We start from the raw sequence: 18,644 nt of genomic DNA on the forward strand, positions 1-18,644 counted from the left end.
GCACGTACCTTTCTTTGAGGTGGTCAATGTTTACAAACGTTGGTGTTTCATCACTTAGGCCACTGAAGCATGAAATAATATGAATTGATAAAAGCTGCAGATGTTTTTTACAAGTTGTCAATCACAGACCACTACACAAAGCTATGAATGGCTTTCAGATAGCGGATCTATGGGATCCAGGCGCAGGCACAGCTGCTCTTTGAGGAATTGACACGTGGAGCTGCAAGTATTACAGCACTAATTTTTCCCATACTCCCTGTCTGAACTACTCTCTAGCTTCCAGACAGGGGTCTCTGTTCTGGGGAGGGGGGTGGTTGAGGGTCTGTGAGGAGGTGCCTTTAGTCAGGGGCCCCTGGGGGGGGGGGGCTTCACCCTATCATAATGGTCCTTCTGCAGGATCCTCATACTACAGGGGTCCCTGTGGGGGGGGGGGGGGGGGGGGGGCTCCCTCTCACAGCGGTCCTTGTGGGGGGGTCCCCCTATTACAATGGTGCCTGTGGGAGATCTCCCTATTACAGGGGTCCTTGTGGGGTGTGGTCTCCCGATTTCATCGGCCCCTGTGGGGGGGTGTTCCTATCACAGGGGTCTCTGTAGGTGATCTCCCTATTACATTGGTCCCTCTCGGTGGTCTCTCTATCACAGGTGTCCCTGAGGGTTGGGTGCTGCTGAGTAATGCAGGGGGGAAGGAGTCGCCCACTTGGCCCATCGCGAGGTCCACCACATTAAGGCCATGATTGTAGAGACCACAAGTGAACAGCACCCACGTGATTCCCGGTCGCGGGGACCGGAAAATCATGAGGGGGCGGAGCATAGGACACCGAGCCTGCTAAATAGATATGGGTCATTACACTGGCGGCATAAACAAGCTCCATGATGCATTGCAGCGGGGTGGGTAGTGCGGAGCATGCCGTTTGGGCTGGCACTCAACACTGATCCCGATTTTGCTCTGATGCCCGATTCTCTGTCCCATTGGTGAAGGCAGTCTGGACTTTCAAGGGCTGCAGAATCCTGCCCGTGATCTTTTGGAAATGGTAGTGGGACTTCTGCACCCACCTGACATTTTTAAAGTTCTCTGCTAAAATGTGGCCCTTAGTTGTGGAAACTATTGGATTTATTCCAATTACTGTAAGCAGGTCATTAACATTGCAAGTAATTAGAGGGAAATATGTGCTGGTTTAGCACAGTGGGCTAAATAGCTGGCTTGTAATGCAGAACAAGGCCAGCAGCACGGGTTAAATTCCCGTACCAGCCTCCCCGATCAGGCGCCGGAATGTGGCGGCTAGGAGCTTTTCACAGTAACTTCATTGAAGCCTACTTGTGACCATAAGTGATTATTATTCTTATTATTACATCCTTTTTCTTCTGTCCATCTCTGAAACTTGTTGGGTGGGATTCTCCGTCCCGCCACACCTATGTTCTGTTGCGTTGCGCCCCTGCCAACAGTGGCATCCTGCGTGCCGCCAGCCAGCCAGTACTGTTTCCCATTGTGGGCATCCAGAAATCCCCGGGCATGAGGGCACTGCCGGCGAAACGGAGAATCCTGCCGACGGAGAATTCAGCCCATTTTCCATGAACGAACTTTCAGACATCTGAAGGAGTTTTGTTCATGTTCATGATTATTGATTCATATAGGTTGCATTGTTCAAGTGTCAGGAATTGGCAACTGTGTTTTATTTTGTAGATTATTTCAGATTGAAATTACTCTCCCACCAAGTTTTCTAATTAAAATACCTGCAGCAGGATTTGGTACTTGCTCTTTGGCAAAAGCCACATTTTACATTTTCAGCTTTTGTGAAAAAGCAGATTGAATGCTTTCAACAAATTAAAATCAACCCTTCCCCTTACCTGTGCATGCAAGTAAAAAGAAGCTCTCAGTCAGGATAGCTAAATTGAAGTTTAGTGATTCTAAAATTGCAGCCAACTGCATCATTTCAAAAGCATCATTCGTTTTCTTTAACTGTTCACGGTGCTTGTCTTTGGATTCCTGAGTATTATGTACTTTTATCTAAAAGAATATTTTTGGTCAAGTCTTACCTGACTTTGTGCCATCACATTTCTTCCAACTACCTCCTTTTATTAGATTAACTGAAAAGTTACTGGAAAAGAGGTTAATAGGCAACTGTGATTGTAATGGGAACAGAGTCTGAGGGATCATCAAAGATTACGTTGGGCCATTAAATGATGATTAAAGACTTGTTAGAAAATATCAAGTGATGCTGCTAACAGTTATGTTGCTATTGCTTAGGGAGTCCTTCATTGTTGTGCTGGGCCTTAAGAGAAGCCAAGCTTTGTCTCCTATTTACAGCACTAGCATCCATTTTCCTGTAAGTGGAGAATTTACTTTGAGCCACTTTGAGAAGCTACGGCGAGAAGGTGAATGAGTAAAGTGAGTGGGTGAGAGTGTAGGCTGGCAGGTGAGGGAGTAGGGTGGCAGGTGAGTGGTTGACTGGGATAGGGTGGCAGGTGGGTAGGTGAGACATTAGGGCAGGGTGGGTGAAGGGGTAGGGTGACAAGTAGGAGGGTGAGCAGGAAGGGTGGTAGGTAAGTGTAGGGTGGCAGATGGGTGGGTGAGGGGGTAGGGTAGCAGGTGATCGGGGAGTAGATGAGTCATGAGGAGGGGCAGTCAGGGGTCCAGTGGCAGTTGGGTGGCTGGGAGGGTAGTTGGGTGGCAGGGGGCTATTCTGGCTGGGTTGTAGATGGGGGTGGTCAGGGAAGGTAATTGGGCAGTCTGGAGGATAGTTGGGAGGCAGGGTGTGTGCGCAGGTGGTCAGGGAGATGATCGGATAGTTGGTTGTGAGGCCCGGTAAGGGGTGGGGGGGGGGGGGGGCAATAGTATTGTTAGAGTTAGAATTGGTTTCAGTCCTTTAGCTTTCATGTGAGTTGGAACCATTCAAAGTCTCCAATCCTAACTTAGAGTTTTGGAGGGTTCCAGGAGCTGGAGTATTGTCCATCAGAAGTCCAAACTTCCCAGGCAGTTATTGCATGGTCAGTGCATGGCGACTTCCGAAGATATTCCAGCACATCTTGGGTACTTCTTGGATACAGTCACTTGGAGATCGGAAGTTCTGGGCCATTTTGACACAGTGCCATATAAAAAAAAAAGCTTGGTTAAAGAAGTAGGTTTAAGGAACAGCTTAAGGGGCAGATAGGTTTTGGTAGGAATGCCAAAGCTTAGGGCCTCAAATCCAAGCATCTTCCTCAGATACGGGTATCGGAACCAATTTTCCCTCGTAGTTTGAGAGAAGGCAGAAGAGCAAGGATGCGATTTACTGAATTTATTGTGCCTGGCTTGGTGTCAAAACAAGGCCACTGAATCCCGTGAGACACCTCTCGCAAGATTTGTGACGCCCGAGATGTTCAACTGAACCTCGCTAGACGTCGCGATCTGGATCTTGCCTGCACTGGCCGAGATCCGGATCAACATATTTAAATGAGCCATTCGGCTCTTTTAAGTACCTCTTTTGGGTAGGCCTGAAAGTGGAGCCCTCAACAATCCTATAACAGGGTGATCTCACTTTGTGGGGGGAGGAGTAATGCCCAATTGTGCCCATTGAGGCCGAGACCCAGATTTGCATATTCACGTGAGCAGCCAGTCTCACTTGCATAGGTCCACGCCGGATTGACCCAGCTCTCGGGACCTAAAAACCTTGATTGAGACCATGAGCCGGCACCATTTAGAACTGGTTGCCACATACATGGACCAGGCATACTGGCACTTTGGAGGGTTTCCTAGTGATCAGGGTCCCCTGGCTGTGCTCTGGATAGCGTTGTAGCATGGCACTGCCAGCCGGGCCCCAATGCAGTGCCACCTGGGTGTCACCATGGCACTTCCAGGGTGTTCAGGTGGCTCTGCCAGGCTGGCAGGGGCACTTCCTGGGTGCCAGTCTGGTAATGCCAAGGTGCCTGGCTGGCATCATGCCCATGCCGGGTATAAGGCCCGGGGGTGCCCTGCCCCTATGAGATGAGATGCAGGGTGGGGGGCTCGATGATACCCTTATTGATGAGTTGGGAGTTTAGGGGTCCGCAGGCTGCAATGGGGGGTCTTGAGATCTGGGTGCCATTTTAAAATCTTCCTGCACTGGCGATTGGAGCTCGTTAGTGCAGGAAATGGGACTAGGTGAGGCCTCGGCAGGGCGTTCCTCGCCTCAGCCCTGAAATGAAGCAGAGACCCATTTAACAGTGAGGTCGTTCTTGGTGCTGCCAGTGCTGGAAAACCCAGCTAAATACGCTCGACTCGGGACTCTTTTATTTCCGTTAAATCGCACCCTAAATATGGTTGAATAGCGGTCTGGATCTCACCCAAAATGCCGGCGGAAAAAGCCACGTCAAACTTGGCTAAAATGACACTTGGGGCGTGATTCCCCAGAAAGATTTCTAAGTGTTTTAGCGAATGGGAACTGCCGCGACCAGTGAGACCAGTAACTCTATTCAACGTTAATTGGTCTACTAAACGAGTCCTCACGGCTTCTTGCCACAAATGAAGGCTCGCCAGCTGATTCGTCAGCACGTGCTCGCCAGCTCCCTGCTAACAAGGTTGAGTAGCACTTAAGCAGCATTGATCAGCCAACGCGCAACAATGGCACCCAGGAGTCCGGTCCCAAGATTCGGGGATGCAGATCTGGGGAGGCTGCTAGATGCAGTGGATGCCAGGAGAGATGTCCTGTTCCCCCGAGGGTCAGCCATAGCTGGTAGCTGTGAGTGCTGGGAGTGTGACCTGGAGGACTGGCGTCCAGTGCCAGAAAAAGGTCAACGACCTACACCGGGTAGCACGAGTCAGTAGACACCAATGCACCACTCCCAACACCCTCCAAAATCTTTCTGCCTCCACACGAGCCTCCACCCTTCAACTCACAATGCAACCCCAACCCGCCCTCCACCCCCCTCTCCCTTCAACACCCCCAAACCTTCCCTTTTCACCCATTCCTACCACTGTGAACCACGCGTATGGCTAATGATGCCTTCTCTGTGTCTCCTCAGGAAAAGCCCTCCCATAATCGGGACGTGATAAGCAGCTGGTTGCCTCCACCTCAGATGTGCATCCTGGGGATGCACCTAGACGTAGTGGTAGAGCTAAGAAGGCAAAGCACATTGAGGATCACTGAGGGAATAGGGGGAGGGGGTGGGGAGGTAGGTGGGGGAGGGGGGAGGTGGGGCAGGTGACATCATCAGGAGAGTGAGGAATTGTCAAACACAATAATCACCTTTGTGCACAACCATTATGATGCCTCTGTCACTTTCTTCTGCAATGCGGACCGACCTCCAAACCCTTGGACCATCTCTCCTGGCATCTCCCCCTTCCCATGGCACTCACCCACCCTCCGGCTAGAGACATATCACCGGAACTGTGTCATCTCCTCGGTGTTCGGATGTTGGCTGCTGCATGTGTGATGACGCCTCTTGCAGTGTTCAAGCACAGTGTCCAGGCATCAAGATGTAATTGGAATACTAGGCAATGACTTCCACATACTAAATGCCCATGGGAATCCACTTGGGTTGTGTGAAGTGCTCACCTAACCCCAATTGCAAATTCCTTCATAGCAATGGCCTTCAGTCGTATGGCCAAAGGACTCGGCAGTCTGTAGGGGTTATGAGTGGTCAGTGGAACACATGGGTAGGAACAAAGGTTGCCCCTGGAATGGGTACACATGATCCAAGGGTTGGCATGCTGGTGCTGTGTACAGTTGTTCCTTGGTTGCCACCCCAGCGACCCCCCCATCCCTCCATCGCGGCCCACCTCTGCGGAGAGTCCCCTACCCCAGCCGAGGGTCCCCCACCCCCACCAAGCACTGGGGTGGTGAGCCCAGCACCCCCCCTGGGCACTTTGCCTGTGAGCAAAGATGGCTATTCACCTTCTCGCCTCCCCACAGAAGCCCTGGTCTGCCAGGTTCGCGTTTTTCAAAGGGAGTACTAATCAGTGCCAGTGTGACCACTTGCTGGGGAGGCCGCTGATTGACGGCTGGATAAAGGGTAGCTCTCATTAATTGTATGGGAATGGTGCTTAAGAATTGATCATTGGTTTCTCGCCACGCTACGGTGACTGCAGGCCGGTTGCATTGCAAACTGTTTGACGCCTGCCGCAGTTCTCATTTTTGGCCTCTCCAGCTATTCACCGGCCTCGTTTCACTCAAGCGAGAGCGCAGTGAGGTCGGAGAATCACACCCTTGTAAATCTTTTGGGCGAATCGCGTCCCAAAACTTGCGTTTGTTGCACTGAATATTTTCATTGCATGTCACAAATTGACCCAACTGTTGTTGTGTCCTCCCTTAAGACGGGGGGAATTGCACAGCTTTATTATTTAGCTCACTTGATAATCAAGAATTATAGCAGACAAAGCTATTGACATTGCTGTGATGGCAAACCACTATGTAGCTCTTAATTCATATTGTCAATAGAAATTGTCAAAGTTCAAACTAAATCATTACCTTCCTTCATGCTTATATAAATTAGAGCTTGAGATCCAATATTAGCAGATGTTTCCTACTATCTTACATCATTTCCTTCTGAAGCTTCCTTCTGATCCATTGTGACTGAGCCAGAGTTTGAAAACATTCTGTAAATGTGGCTGCCCAAGAGTGAGAAAAGGTTGAGGAGATCACATCAAATGTTATGCTGAAAAACTTATGGAAACATTGGTTGGTCAGTTTTAGGTGTAGAGTCACTTTATTGGGCTAAGAAAGAGTACTTGACGCATATTAAGGGATAAGGGATTTGGAAGCAAATTGATAAATGGGGAGCAAAGGTATTCGGCCATTGTGCGGATAGAATAACGGCCTGCAGGTTTCAGCTGCCTTGAAAATAAAGCGTAAAGATTGTGCCTTTTTGTCTTCCTCATGTGTACTGACAAAATAGTCTATTTTCCAACTTCATTTGATTCCCAGGATTCCAACAATGCTTCCTATCATTATGTCACCTAGGGATATACACAGCACTGCTGTGCTACAAGAATTCACATCTAAATCCTAGAATGTATTTACTAAGAAAATTATTTATTCACTATTAACTCTGAAGGCCATGTCCTCAACAAAAGTAATGCTAGTCGATGTACAAATAGATGAGAAACAATGATCACCATTAGCAACAAGCTGAGTTTTAAAATGAAAACTTACTGCTGTCGGCCAAAAATGTTAATTGAAAGTGCTGATTTATAGTATCAAGCCTGTGCATGTCTTGGGCGACTGACTCTATTGTATTGTTCTTTGATTTTGGATAATTAAGACAACTAGTTGATTGGAAAGATAAGATAGCAATAGCACCTTTAATTTTCCATTCAAGTTCATGAAATGTCACAAGTCAGATAACGACCTTGTCTCCATGAAGCTAGTGTCTGTAGGATCAATCAGTCTGCGGGCAGTAATCAACTTGGAAACCCTACTGACATTGCCACTTTTATCAATTTTGAGTTAATGTTTCAGTGACCTTTGTTATTAATGCATTTACTGAACCTGAAAGACCTGGAGGTATAATGTTTAAATATCAAATACCAGTTTATGGGAATATGGTCATTATATTTCATCATTCATAATATATATACTATGTAACATGAGTACATGTAAAAATTAATTGCAATAATATAAATTGTATATAATTGAGGGGGAAATAAAATAATTTATGAAAAATAGTAAATGCTGGAAGTTCCCAGCAGATCCTTTCTCATCTGAAGGAAAAAAGATAGGTTAATTTTACCAAATAATATAATTATAACATATGATATGTTAAAAAAAACTTTATGTAAAGCTTATGAATGCTTACTGCCTATTAAAAATAAGTCTATCTGATTAACTTAATTTACTACATAGAATGTCAGAGTGAATGACCCTAGCAAAAACCACCTTTAGTTCTTGAGCATTCCTTTCAATCCAGCACAGTGAACCATCACATTTTTCATTGAGCTGCAAATGATTACTCAGAAACAGCTTTGTTTTCAGACTAGCCACTGTAGCCAAACCTTGATTGTACCAAATTCTCCTTTATTCAAGATCAGCAAAGTGCAACCACATTCATTCGTCATGTGTTGTAAAATAATACTTCATTTGCTATCTTGAAAATTCCACTCTCAGGCACAAGGTTAAAGTGTTGGAATTTTGAGTATTCTAAACATTTAAGGGGCTTTTGCTAAATGCAGTGAAGTCTTGACTGTGTTTTTGTTCCATGCCTGTTCAAAGTCCATCGTCAACGGTTTTTCATTCTATTAAGCAAATAGCAATGTGGCAAATTTAACAAAACTGTTCAGGTCCAAATTCATATTTAGTAATCAATATTATCTCCTTTCCAATTGTGGTAAATCTATGCCCACCTCACCCAGCAAAGGAAATGTTAACCCCTATGGATGGACAAGTTAGTGGTGGTAAGATAGTAAAATCTTTACATTTTCAAACCTGACCCCAACCAGCTCAGTTCTGGTTTTAATGGAGACAGGTCAGGCTGGGTTACCAATACACTCTGAGGAGATTGAGGGGCTGAATGTTTCCATTTTAACTTAATTTTTATTTACAACTTAAGGAGGTCGGGATTCTCGGGCGTCGGGAATCATGTCAGGTAAAATATGAGGGGAGCTGGACCCATGAGGTAAATGTCACTATTTCACTGCTTGTGGGCAAGAGGAGCAGGAGTGCTTTCCCCAGACCCAACAAGCTTACCTCCACGTGATAATATCTCTGTGAGGTCCAAATTCCCTTCCCGATGTCCAACCCCCACCACGGTGCTCCCACACTCCAATGGTGTATGACCCTACCTCCCATGAGCTTCTTTTGCCCCTGGTCAATCTAGTTGACGGTCAGACAGGAAACAGGTTGAAAAGGTGGAAGAGTTATCCTGCCATTCAATTTGACAGGATGTGCAGGAAACTCTAAATTCCAGGAATGGGAAGCATGCTCTGCCTGCCTCTCTGTGACCTTCCCCCGCCCACCCACTACTACTAAGCTTATCTACAGCTTGGCTGTGGCCTACTCCAAAATGTGTCCCACCCAAAAGCTCGCCAAGCCTTAATCAGACAGAAAACAGCTTCCTGGCAGTACTTGAACATTTCATTTATTTCAGTAAGGGGTATTTATCATCATTGTGTGAATTATATGGTAATAATTAATCCCCAAGAAGGTAAAATAAATTTCATCTGATTATTTACTTTTTTATTTGAAGTGCACTGAAACATCATACTTCTTTGAGGTACCCAACAAAGCAGCCTGTAAGCATCTATGGAGATGCTGCGTGGAATATCACACATTTTTCAGGTATGTGCCATTATATTTCATTACGAGATAGAAATCATATGGAGTGCACTAACACAGATCTTATTTGCTGCAAGAAAATACCCATGACAATGGGACAATATTCTAGCAGTTGTCCACTTGTACCTACATTACAATGCTGCTTTAACAAATCATTCAAAACAATATATATATATAGTGTAAATTTATACAAAGTTTCTGTTCTCCACAAAAGAGAAATATAGCCAAGCACTGTGCAGAAACTGCAAGTGAACATACAATTTCATCACTTAAAGTTTATTCAAATACTGAGAGGGATATTAACGATTTGGAGGAAAACGTAGCCGGACTGATTAGTAAGTTCGCAGATGAGTAGAAGATAGCGTTGAGGATTGTCAGAGGATACATCAGGATATAGATAGGTCGGAGGCTTGGGTAGAGAAATGGCAAATGGAGTTTAATCCGGACAAATGTGAGGTAATGCATTTTGGTAGGTCTAACATAGAGGGAATGGCAAAATTCTTAGGATTACAGAAAGTCAGAGAGATCTGGGCGTGTAGGTCCACAGATCCTTGAAGGTGGCAACACAAGTGGACAATGTAGTCAAGAAAGCACACGGAATGCTCCCCTTCATTGGACAGGGCATCGAGTATAAAAAATGGAAGTCATGCTACAGTTATATAGAACCTACATAAGGTTGCATTTGGAATACTACCAGAGGGATGTGGAGGCTTTGGAGAGGGTGCAGAGGAGGTTTAACAGGATGTTACCTGGTCTGGAGGGTGTTAGCTATGTGCAGAGGCTGAATAGACTCGGACTGTTTTCATTAGAATGACGGAGGTTGAGGGGTGACCTGATAGAGGTCTACAAGATTATGAAAGGCATGGATAGAATGGATGGGCAGGCACTCTTTCCCAGGGTGAAGGGGCCAGTCACCAGGGGACATAGGTTTAAGGTCCATGGGGCAAAGTTTAGAGGAGATCTGCGAGGCAGGTTTTTATGCAGAGGGTGGTGAGTGCCTGGAACGCGCTGCCAGGGGAGGTTATGGAAGAAGAAACATTAACGGCATTCAAAAGGCATTTTGACAAATACATGGATAGGATGGGTAGAAAAGGATAGGGCACAAGGAAGTGCTGAGGGCAAAAGGTTGGTATTATAACTGGTACAGGCTTGGAGGGCTGAAGGGCCTGTTCCTGTGCTGTATTGTTCTTTGTTGATATGGGAAGTGTAACGTTGATTTATTTGCCTATTCTCCATCTTTTTAAATCACTAAGTGGATTACTTGGGAGATTTACATTGTTCAATATAAGTTTTAGCTATCAGAGTGCATTGTAACTCACCTCCTAACCCCCCCCCCCCCAAAGCCTGTCCACCATGTACAAGGCACAAGTCCAGGGTGTAATGGAATACTCTCCACTTGCCTGGATGAGTGCAGCTCCAACAACACTCAAGGAGCTCGACACCATCCAGGACAAAGTAGCCCGCTTGATTGCTCCCCCTTCCACAAACATTCAAACCCTCCACCACTGACAAACCGTGGCAGTGTTGTGTGCCATCTACAGATGCACTGCAGTAACCCACCAAGGTTCCTTTGGGAGGAAACGGGAGCACGGGGAGGAAACCCACGCAGACGCGGGGAGAAAGTGCAAACTCCACACAGTCACCCAAGGACGGAATTGAACCTGGGTCCCTGGAGCTGTGAGACAGCAGTGCTAACCACTGTGCCACCCCACCTTCTGTGGTGAATGTAACTCCGTAATTCACACTGTATTGTATATACATGAGACCATGCATTTGTAAGCGCAGTTGCGTTGCCTGACCACTAGGGAGAGTAGCGCTGGGAATGCTTAGGAGTTTGTACAGGGCTCCACCCTTGGCTCCGCCCACGACTCCTCCCCCTGGACTGCTGTATAAATACCAATGCTCAGAGCCAGTCGTTCAGTTCACCGAGAGTTCAACGCGGAACAGGCTGGCTCTGTTGTAAGTAGATTAAAACCACTGTTCATATCTTAAAGCGCGTGTCTAGTGAATTGATGGTTCCATCACCTTCCAAACTCACAACTGCTACCATCTAGAAGGACAAGAGCAGCAGATACCTGGGATCCCCACCACCTGGAGGTTGCCCTCCAAGTCACTCACTACGCTGACTTGGAAATATACCGCCATTTCTTCACCGTAGCTGGGTCAAAAGCCTGGAACTCCCTCCCGAATAGCACACTAGGTGTACCTACAGCACATGGATTGTAGCGGTCAAGAAGGTATGGTGGCACAGTGGTTAGCGCTGCTGCCTCACAGCTCCAGGGACCCAGGTTCAATTCCGGCCTTGGGTGACTGTGTGAAGTTTGCACTTCCTCCCCGCGTCTGTGTGGGTTTCCTCCGGGTGCTCCAGTTTCCTCCCACAGTCCAAAGATGTGCAGGTTAGGTGGATTGGCCATGATAAATTGCCCTTTAGTACGCTACTGGGATAGGTTGGTGGTGTGGGCATAAGTAGGGTGCTTTTTCCAAGGATCAATGCAGACTCAATGGGCCGAAAGGCCTCCTTCTGCACTGTATGATTCTATGATTCTCAGGCAGCTCACCACTACCTTCTGATGAGCAACTTGGAATGGGCAATAAATGCTGGCTTAACCAGCCATCCCGTACATTAATAAAAAATAAATAAATATTGAGCTGCTGGGTCCTTCAATAGCTGAGCCTGACGCTGTATTTCCTTCTTGTTCTTCCCAATTGTACAATATTTATATTAAATTGCACCTTATAAAGCATTACTGCCATTTTGCTCACTGCTGGGACTTATATTTTATCAACTATATTTCTCTAAGTAAAATCCTTTCATTTTATTTAATCAGATTGCCTGAAACTGATGAGTATTCAAATTCTATGTCACGAAAACTTAGCAAGCTGGGGTCCCTAGGGTACAGACATCGATACAGGTAATCAGATTTCACTGAACAATGCTTTAGCTTAAGGGAAGGAAATTTGTACAGAGCAATTCTTCTTCTGAGGTAATCTTTGCATTTTAAAGAGGAAGTCTGACTAAGGTTTTAGTAAATTTGCACATTGGAAGCATTGTGGTAATTTTGCTTAATAGCAATGCAATAATTGTTGGGTTTGTCATTCAAACTGGGAAAATATTAAATATAGACATTATTGTTTGTGAACTATTTCTCCCTCATTGATAATCGATCAATTCAATTCCTTTAAAATAATACTGATACCAGCAATAATATGCGACATTTTCCCTTTTAATCCTGTTCTATCTAATAAACACCTCATCCTACTGTCTCCGTTGTGAATAAGTTCTGGTTTTGCAATGCATTATTAAAAAAGCTAAATTTAATAACATGTCTCATGAAGTTGAACCTTTATTGATTGGACTAAATCCTCAGAGGCTGCAGACAAAAGTAAACACAGAAATAGATAACCCCCAGTTTTAAAACTGAGCCCAAAATGTTTCCCATTTATAGCAGCTCAAATTAATTATGTGCTGTTGCGTATTGCGTGTGATTAACAGCACATTATTTCCTGTATAGCAGCTGAATTTTCAATTACACAGCAACATAAGATTGTACAGCTTTGTCATGTGATGATCTCCTTGGAGACCGATATTTTAAAATTAAATAAATTCAAACTTCCAGTTAATAGTTTAAAAATGACTCAAGATTTGACACTTTAAAGACTTGTATTGTAATAAACAAACTAAAAACACCACTTTTGGCAGGCAGCTTACAGAACAGAATTGCCCCTTTTAATTTTAATACAACTGAAAAATCCTTTCACAGGTATAGTTTACACTGTTCGTTAAGTTGACATTAATTTTCTCAGATCAGTCCAAAGTTATTCTTAGCTTTTGAGGATTTTCTTGTGCTTTCTCAGCCTAGTAACGTTTAACCTTAGAAACGCCATTTACATTGAGTACTTTTTCTGGAATTTCTCTCCGGCGCAAATTAAGTGAAATTTCCTGCCTTGTTTCAAATCTTCACATGAATTTGGTGATTTTAAGCTCCAAACTGCATTTCTGTGCAGTGAACCATTCAGTCATTTAGGGCTCAATTCAATGAAAATGTTTCTAAGTGTGATAGCGAGCGGGAACTGCCGCAAACTTCCCGGTGCTCAGCTAGACGACACCGTCACCGCAATCCAACATTAATTGGTCCACTTAAGGAGACCCCACGGGCTTCACACGCAAATCATAGCTTGCCAGCCAATTCACCGGGGCCACGCTCGCCAGCCCCCCACTAACAAAGTAGGGCAGCACTTAAACTGTTCTTGCACAGCCAACCCCACTCAGCTCGTAGCCATGACGCCGAGACAACCGCCCCACGATTCGAGGATGCAGATCTAGGGAGGTTCCTAGAGGCGGTCCGAGCCAGGAGAGATGTCCTGTTGCCCCGAGGGTCCTGGAGGACAAGCCGCAGGACAGCCAGTGCCACCAGGAATGAAATGGCAGCGACTGTCAGCTCCGGGAGTGTCACCAGGAGGACTGGCACCCAGTGCCGCAAAAAGGTCAAAGATCTACACTGGGCCACACGGTTGGGTTGGCTCCGGATTCCCCCCCCCACCTAAAACCTATTCCCCCCACACCCCGTGATGACCCACACATGCGGCTAATGATGCCCGCTTTGTGTCTCCGCAGGAGAAGTTGTCCCACAACCGTCGGGAGTGGGCTCAGACAGCGGCGAGGTGCCGGACATCAGAATCCTCACCACCTTCGAGGAAGGGGCCCTGGAGGTTACAGGGGTGGCTGAGAACAGAGCAGTCACTAACGCGGTGGTCGGTGCACGGCGCAGAGGTGAGAATCCATCAGGCCCCAGCCAGATGGACTATCAAACGTGAGTTGGTAATGCCATACAGATTGACCCACCCCTCCCAATGACCACAAGTCCATTCTCCCGCAGGACCTCCAGCTGATGGCGCTGCCCATCTGGGGTAGCTCCCCCTGCCTCCCATGAGAACACCTCAGAGGAGAGCTCCGAGGATGCTGCCATTGATGCGTCACAGCTATCACCCCCACCCTCCACCAGCACAGAGACACGCACTTCGGTGGGCAGCGTTAGGGGTCAGGCTTCTGGGGCACATTCTGGGCCGCACCACACAGATGCTGATGTACATCAGGTGGAGGCAGGAACTCCAAGGTGAGACAGCAGTGGGAGGTCTGCTGGATCCCAGGACCCAGCTGGGTCCCAGCCTGATGCTGAACCTCTGTACCAGGTTTTTAAGAAGCTGCTGCTGATGACCGTGAGATTCAGAGGGGAATGTCAGCGACACTCCAGGGGGTCCATAGTCGATTGGAGGCGTCTCAGAGGCTACGGACGCAGGAGTTGGTGCCGCAATGCATGGTACCGAGGCCAACATTGCTAGAGTGGAGACTGCAGTGGAGAGCCAGGTGCACGTACATCAGCAGCATGAGTGGATGTGTCCAAGGATTTGCTCAGTTGGTGGCAACAATGTCTGAGGACCTCGGTGGACTGTCTGACACACTGGGGGCATGACCCAGTACCAGGCTAACCTTGATGAGGTTTTGCAGGACTTGGCTCAGTCTCAGATTGGAATAGCCGAGGTGGGCATTGTCGAGGAGCTGCAGAGCATGGCCCAATCACTGAGAAGCATTGCTGGGGGCGTCAACACCATGCTGCAGATATTGGGAAGCCGCCAGGACTGGCAAGGCCGGATAACACTGGGGCAGCCGGGGCTCAATCCAGCTGTCCCGCTGCTCTGAGATGAACCCTATGGGCACTGACCAGAAGGAGGGGGTGCTACGTGTCAGCTCAGACCCAGCCAATGGAGTGGCAATGGTGGCCACCAGCTCCCCCACGTTCCACTCCATTGACCATGCCATGTCTCCTAATCAGCACTGGTACAGTGCAGCACAGCGGGGCATGTGCCGCTGGAAAGTTCACCTGGGCCCCCAGAGGACACCTGCCAGGGGCATCAAAGGCCCTGGGATGTGGTAAGCAGCTGGCTGCCTCCACCTCTGATGTACATCCTGGGAAACACCTAGATGCCGCGGTAGAGCACAGAAGGCATGTCGAGGATAACTCAGAGAATACGGGGGGGGGGGGGGGGTAGTTGGGGGGTAATGTAATTGACAAATGCATCCATTTTTATTCAAGGTTTAAAAATAATTGGAATAAAAAGTTCCACAGTATTGCGCAGCTTCTGGAAAAGCTCGGAGCCTTCACGGGTTACAAACTCAACCTGGGCAAGAGCAAGGCATTCCCTGTGAACGCAGATTGGGGAGGGACAGAAATGGAGGGATTACCATTCAAAGTAGCCCAAAATAAATTCCGCTACCCGGGGATCCAGCTATCCCATGACTGGACACGGATTCACAAGTGGAATCTGACCAGTCTATATTATTATAATCTTTATTGTCACAAGTAGGCTCACATTAACACTGCAATGAAGTTACTGTGAAAATTCCCTAGTCACCACACTCCGGCGTGTTCGGGTACACAGAGGGAGAATTCAGAATGTCCAATTCACCTAATAGCATGTCTTTGGAGATTTGTGGGAGGAAACCAGAGCACCCGGAGGTAACTCACAGACACAGACACAGTGACCCAAGCCAGGAATTCAACCTGGGACCCTGGCGCTGTGAAGCAACAGTGCTAACCACTGTGCTACCATGCCGCCCTGGAATTACATTGGGGACTCATGACCTGTCTGGCGGAGGAAGTTAAAAAGGACCTGCAGAGATGGGATGCACATCCGCTTTCCCTGACAGGGAGAGTGGACACGATCAAAATGAACGTACTACCAATGTTCCTTTTCTTGTTCAGACCCATACCAAGGCCTATTTCCACAAAGTAGACAAAATTATCATGCCGTTTGTGTGGGGTGTAAGAACCCAAGGATGCTTAAGACGACACTTTAAAGGAAGAAAAACATGGGCGGCCTGGCTCTGCCGAATCTACAATACTACCACTGGGCAGCCACAGCCAAGACAGTGAGGAGATGGATACGAGAGCCAAACACGGAATAGGGGAGGCTGAAGGAATCCTCATGCAAGGGAATGACCCTCTGAGCCATCATCATGGCAACGCTCCCACCCCCCCAACAAAGTACCCATCCTGCCCAGTGATGGCAGCCACTTTAAAGACGTGGAATCAAATGAGGCAACATTTCAGTCTAACCGAGATGTCCTGTGTGACCCCCATCTGCGACAACCACAAATTCCCGCCAGCCATGCTAGACGCCACCTTTACAAAATGGAGATAGGACGGGGTGGCGCAAGCGGTCAGGGGCTTTTACATAGGGGACAGATTCGTGACCTTGGACGAGCTGACATAGGACCTAGACTACCGACAGGACAGGAACTCAGGCACCTCCAGATTAAACACTTTCTCCAAAAGGAGACAGCAAGATATCCCAAGGCCCCAAGACACACACTACTAGAGGTACTAATTAACACAGACAGTAACGGGGGGGGGGGGGGGGGGGGGGGGGGACTGTGGGAACATATACGGATGGCAGCTAGACAGGGCAAGACCACAACTGGGCAAAGCCAGATGGAAATGGGAGGACAAATTGGGGACGGAAGTGGGTTGGTGTCTATGGAGTGAAGCATTGAGTAGGGCCAACTCCACCTCCCCCTGTGGCAGGCTAATGTACAGTTCAAAGTGGTGCACAGAGCTCACCTAACCGGAACCCGAATGGTCAGGTTCTTCCCGGAGGTGGAGGACAAAGTGAATGTTGACAGGGAGGCCCGGCCACACACACCCACATGTTCTGGGAATGCTGCAGACTGGTAGGGTTCTGGACAGCCTTCTTTGAGGCGATGTCCAAGGTTGTGGGGGTGAGGGTGGAGCCATGCCAGAGAATGGCAGTCTTTGGGGTATCGGACCAGCCAAAACTTCATAAAAGCCGATGCCCTGACTTTTGCTTCCCTAATCGCACGCCGGAAAATCCTGCTCGACTGACGATCAGCAGCACAACCCACAGCTGCAGACTGGCTGGCAGATTTCTCCACCTGGAGAAGATCAAGTACACCATCTGAGGGTCTGACGACGGCTTCCACAAGGCGTGGGGAAAACGAGAGGAGGGGAGTGGCCATGCACCCTCACCCCCACGACAAAATCTAAAATCCCTAACAGAAAGAAGCAGTGTGTGGCGCCCAGGGCAGAAGGCAACACTAAGAGGGAAACTAAGCTAACAACAAAGGAAAGGGGGGGAAAAGGGAGCGGGGGAGGGGGAGAGACTACATGTAAAAATCTTTATAATTATGAAACCACTTTATTTGTAAATACGAGATACACTTGAGCTGTTACTCTAAAAAAAAACTGGAACCCTAAAAAATTTTTTGCAAAAGAAATATTAAAGGTTTATTATAAAGATAATAAATATAGTTATGCATACATAAAATATACACAATTAAAGTAATAAACTATAATAAATTATTTCTGAGCAGTGGCAAGACCGCATTTCAACTAAACCGAGACCAATCCATTGAGCTGCCGCGGCCTGATCAGAATGTCCAAAGAACTCGCAGTAAAACGTACCCTAAAAGGACCCTTCACTCTCAGCAGTCAGGTGAGTAATATTCTATTGTCTGCAGCTGATACACCTTTGGAACCTGTTTACTGGCCATAACATTGCTTTAGGACTTGATTTTTCTGTTACCCCAGACTGCAAAAGTATGAAATGTCTTGCTTCACCGTCCCCTCACCAAACCCCCAGCACAGTTTGAGGTAACCAAAATATATTGCCAAGCAGTTCAAAACATTATCGGTGAACTCTTATGTTTACATTTCCAGATCTAATACAGTTTTTTGACAGATTTTGCATTTGTTGTTTGAATAGAAAATACTTGAGAAGTTACATGGTGACAACATAATAATCCCTCTGTTGTGTTGTTTACTGAAATTAAGTTGAAGTAAATCTTTGCTCCCAGTGCAGAACTTTATATTCTAGGAATGCATTTTATCAATGTGATTGTCTACCTCTCCTTAAATATTAATGGACATAAAATGATTGGAGCAATTTCCTGCAGTGCTGGCATGCAAATGGGCATGTGAATTGTAGTGCATGCTGAAAAGGAGCCCGCTCATGTTAGCGAGTTACAATCTAACCCAAACCCAGTAGGCGATAACAATACATAATGGTTTGGCCACAGTTAAATAACAGATTGGTTTGCCTCCACAAAACATTCTGGGCGCGATCCAACTGGTGAAGCACTAAGTGCCGTAGTGGGCACAACTTCCTGGGTGCTTCCCGACGGCCGTCCCGGCGTGACCGCCACTGGTATCTAATGGCAATCAGTGCCAGAAATGATCCCCCATGGACTTCATGGTTGAAATGGCCGTACCACCAGCTGATTCGCCTGGACCCCGTCCAGCACCTCGCCACTAACAATGGGGAGAACTCATTAACCGCTCCCGAGCACATTCCAGTCAGCACGCATCCATGCCACTGCAAAGATCTGCTCCACGCTTCGGGGAT

At 47.2% G+C, this 18,644-nt stretch overlaps 1 protein-coding gene across 3 annotated transcripts in view; it reads left to right on the forward strand.

Moving 5' to 3' along the window:
• Positions 1-18,644, forward strand: part of epb41l4a (erythrocyte membrane protein band 4.1 like 4A) — a 253,139-nt gene that overhangs the window by 142,497 nt on the left and 91,998 nt on the right. For 2 of the 3 annotated variants that reach the window (XM_038805106.1, XM_038805105.1), the window contains exons 11-13: positions 9,136-9,227; positions 12,053-12,136; positions 17,611-17,735. In XM_038805106.1, the coding sequence (XP_038661034.1) occupies positions 9,136-9,227; positions 12,053-12,136; positions 17,611-17,735 (301 nt within the window). The remainder of the gene's footprint in view (positions 1-9,135; positions 9,228-12,052; positions 12,137-17,610; positions 17,736-18,644) is intronic. The other variant, XM_038805107.1, reaches the window with a different exon arrangement.

Source organism: Scyliorhinus canicula, chromosome 8 (assembly GCF_902713615.1).
Source record: "Scyliorhinus canicula chromosome 8, sScyCan1.1, whole genome shotgun sequence".
NCBI classification, from domain to species: Eukaryota; Metazoa; Chordata; class Chondrichthyes; order Carcharhiniformes; family Scyliorhinidae; genus Scyliorhinus; species Scyliorhinus canicula.